This window comes from Cephus cinctus, unplaced genomic scaffold (assembly GCF_000341935.2).
Source record: "Cephus cinctus unplaced genomic scaffold, Ccin1 Ccin1_scaffold0422, whole genome shotgun sequence".
Taxonomy (NCBI): Eukaryota; Metazoa; Arthropoda; class Insecta; order Hymenoptera; family Cephidae; genus Cephus; species Cephus cinctus.
In genome coordinates, this window is record NW_014333105.1 from 185225 (window position 1) to 187816 (window position 2592).

Below are 2592 nucleotides of genomic sequence, written 5' to 3' on the forward strand. Positions count from 1 at the left end.
ACCTGGATCTGGAGATATACGTGGATGCGTGCTGTGCCGAGAGACCATAATTCAACGGTCACAGTTTGCCGGTCCAGATTAGGCACAAGTACCATTTTACATTGACGCATTTCCTGGTCAAGGTTGACGCACTTCCACGAATCACAGCAAGGTTCACGTGGTTCGTCCGGCTATGAAAATCTGCGAAATCTCGATGAGACATCTCCTGGCATATTCAAGCCGCGTATGCATGAGGATCAGGTATATATACATGTATACATACATACATATCACACTTGGCCGACTAGTTGTGGCTGCGGCTATACGTTGAGGCTGTAGAAATGAAGCGGCGAGCAACAAGCGGCCGCCAGGCATATACCGCTTCACGGCATAACTTCAACACGGCATTGCAGCTAAAGGTAAACGTAACCTTGCTTCTTCGCGTCGTCCTGTCCACGCAAACCTCATACACCTGCTGTCTGTCTCGCTTCATGGAAAAAGCGAGCGTCGCTCCTCCTACGTTACGCTGGGTTACGTACACGTTCGCAGTAGGGTTTAGACGTGTGGATATACCTGTACCTATCTCGGAAGAGCGAGAGAGGGAGAGAGAGAGAAAGAGAGAAGTATCGAGGAAGACAGTCGGGACAGTCGAAGAGACCGGATCGGAGTCTCAGGCAAGGCACGTATCACGGGGCCCAGCGTTCTCCGTTACGCGCAAGCGCCCCGACGGGCTCCCACTTCTTACGCGATGGCAAAAGAAGGACCAAAATGCACCGCAGGAACGGGACGGATCGTAGAGGACGCGGTAAAGCGGCGAGCGAGTAAGGTAGCGGGAGGAGGTGGTGGTTTTCATGTAGCTCGGATTGCTGGAGGTGGCTCTGGCCAGTCCTCCTGCTTCAAGGATCGAGAAGCAGTAACGCCAAGGAGGAGAAGGTAGCGGCGAACGGCAGTGGCGTCGATTGGACTTGGTGTGCTGCGAGAGGCGCAGTGGGGAGGGAGAGCTCATCGGAGGCAGCGAGACAGTCAGGAGGTGGAGTGAGAGCGAGCGAGAGAGAAGGAGAATCGGGGGCCCACAGGATTCTACGGAGTGGGGGGACTCACGGTCGGGCTCGGGGTCCCGTCCGAGATCCCCACGAAGCCTCAGTCGCTCACAAGAGACCGAATGTGCGCATTGGGAGACATTCCTCTGCTACGCTCTCCTTTCGTAACTGTAAATTAACGAAAAATAACAAATTTCATTCGCGACATACGTACACGGCTTGTGATTGTTTCGTGTAGCGTTTGCAAAGTGAAGCCGGTTTAATTGTAAACGGATTCATCGTTATACTCGTCGTTACAGTGTGACTTGTGTGTAATACGTTTGAATACTGTACACGGACGTTTGTCAACAGAAAAATTTACTTGTGCGAGCGGGGTCGCGCGACGGCCCTCTAATGTACACGGAGAATTTCTGGCGAGACTCTCGAGGTGTAATTTCGTGAAAATACAAACGTTAACGGAGAAAGGAGAATAACGAGGGACATTATTATTTCTTTATGAATTCCTGGTTAACCGGGAATCGTTTGTTGGAAGTTAATACAATTTTATTAGCGTAACCAATCAGTGCTTTACGGTGGTGCACGACCTTGACTAACGAAGGAGGTTAAGCATATCGTGTGAAGGTTACTAATGGTGGCATGAACGCAGTGAGGTGACGCGCTTCTCGATACTGAGTGGCGTTACTATCTCGAGGGCTCGTAAAAATGCCGAAGATCTTTCTGATTAAGAATCGGCTGCATCAGCAGCAACTGAGGCTCCTCGAGGCTCAACACCTCGGCAAGAGTCCACCGGCCAGTGGCAAGGAGAGTCCATTAGGTGGATCGGAACCGTTGAGTCTCATCGTCAACAAATATCAATGTAAGTCCAGTTCACAGTGTCGTTCTCCTCTGGCAGTTCTTCCTGCCAGGGACTTTTAGAAAAAATTGCAAATTAGGGATCTGTCGAGCCTACCGGTCGCAGGTGCGAGCATCTGCTCGCAGGTGCCGCGATCCAAACCAGTGGGCCTTCCACTGAAATATCAAGACCTTGAGAAAGGAATCCTAACGATTAGATAGACTTGAAACTTATACCAGGGGACTCGCTAGACATTTTCCAATTACCAGAGTTACGGACAATTCCATTGAGGGAACCGGCCCCCTATCTCTTTCTCTGTGCAAACGTCCGATTTCGTTATTTACACGAACGACAATCGCCGATCGACAATCATTCGTAGCTTCTGAAACTCGGACACTCTAATGTTCCCAACCTTTGAAACATTCGCGTGGAATTTTATCGAGATACGTTGCGATCGTCGTTTAAATCGTTTTCTGTCTGATTGCGTAATCGAGAGCCGTTCGTCGTTCCTTAAAGGCGCGTACGCATTTCGTGACGAAGGTTTATCATGCAACGGTACAATGAGTAGGAGGGTCCTTACGAGTTTGGTCCTAAAACTGGTTTAGAAATCGTGGAGAATCCGGGAGAGTGGTGGGAAGGGGGGGTCTCGGAGGAGAGGTTAGAGGACCGGCCCATTTCTTTTCGCTTTTATTAGTGCTTTTCGTTAGAGAGGACGTGGGGGGGGGGGGGGGGTATTCAAAC

General features: G+C 50.4%; 1 protein-coding gene across 3 annotated transcripts in view; it reads left to right on the forward strand.

The window, feature by feature from the left end:
* Window positions 1-783: 783 nt before the first annotated feature.
* The window catches only part of LOC107267630 (transcriptional regulator ovo), an 11537-nt gene continuing 9728 nt past the window's right edge, over window positions 784-2592 (forward strand). For 2 of the 3 annotated variants that reach the window (XM_025084963.1, XM_025084964.1), the window contains exon 1: window positions 784-1875. In XM_025084963.1, the coding sequence (XP_024940731.1) occupies window positions 1722-1875 (154 nt within the window). In that variant the 5' untranslated portion in view covers window positions 784-1721. The remainder of the gene's footprint in view (window positions 1876-2592) is intronic. The other variant, XM_025084965.1, reaches the window with a different exon arrangement.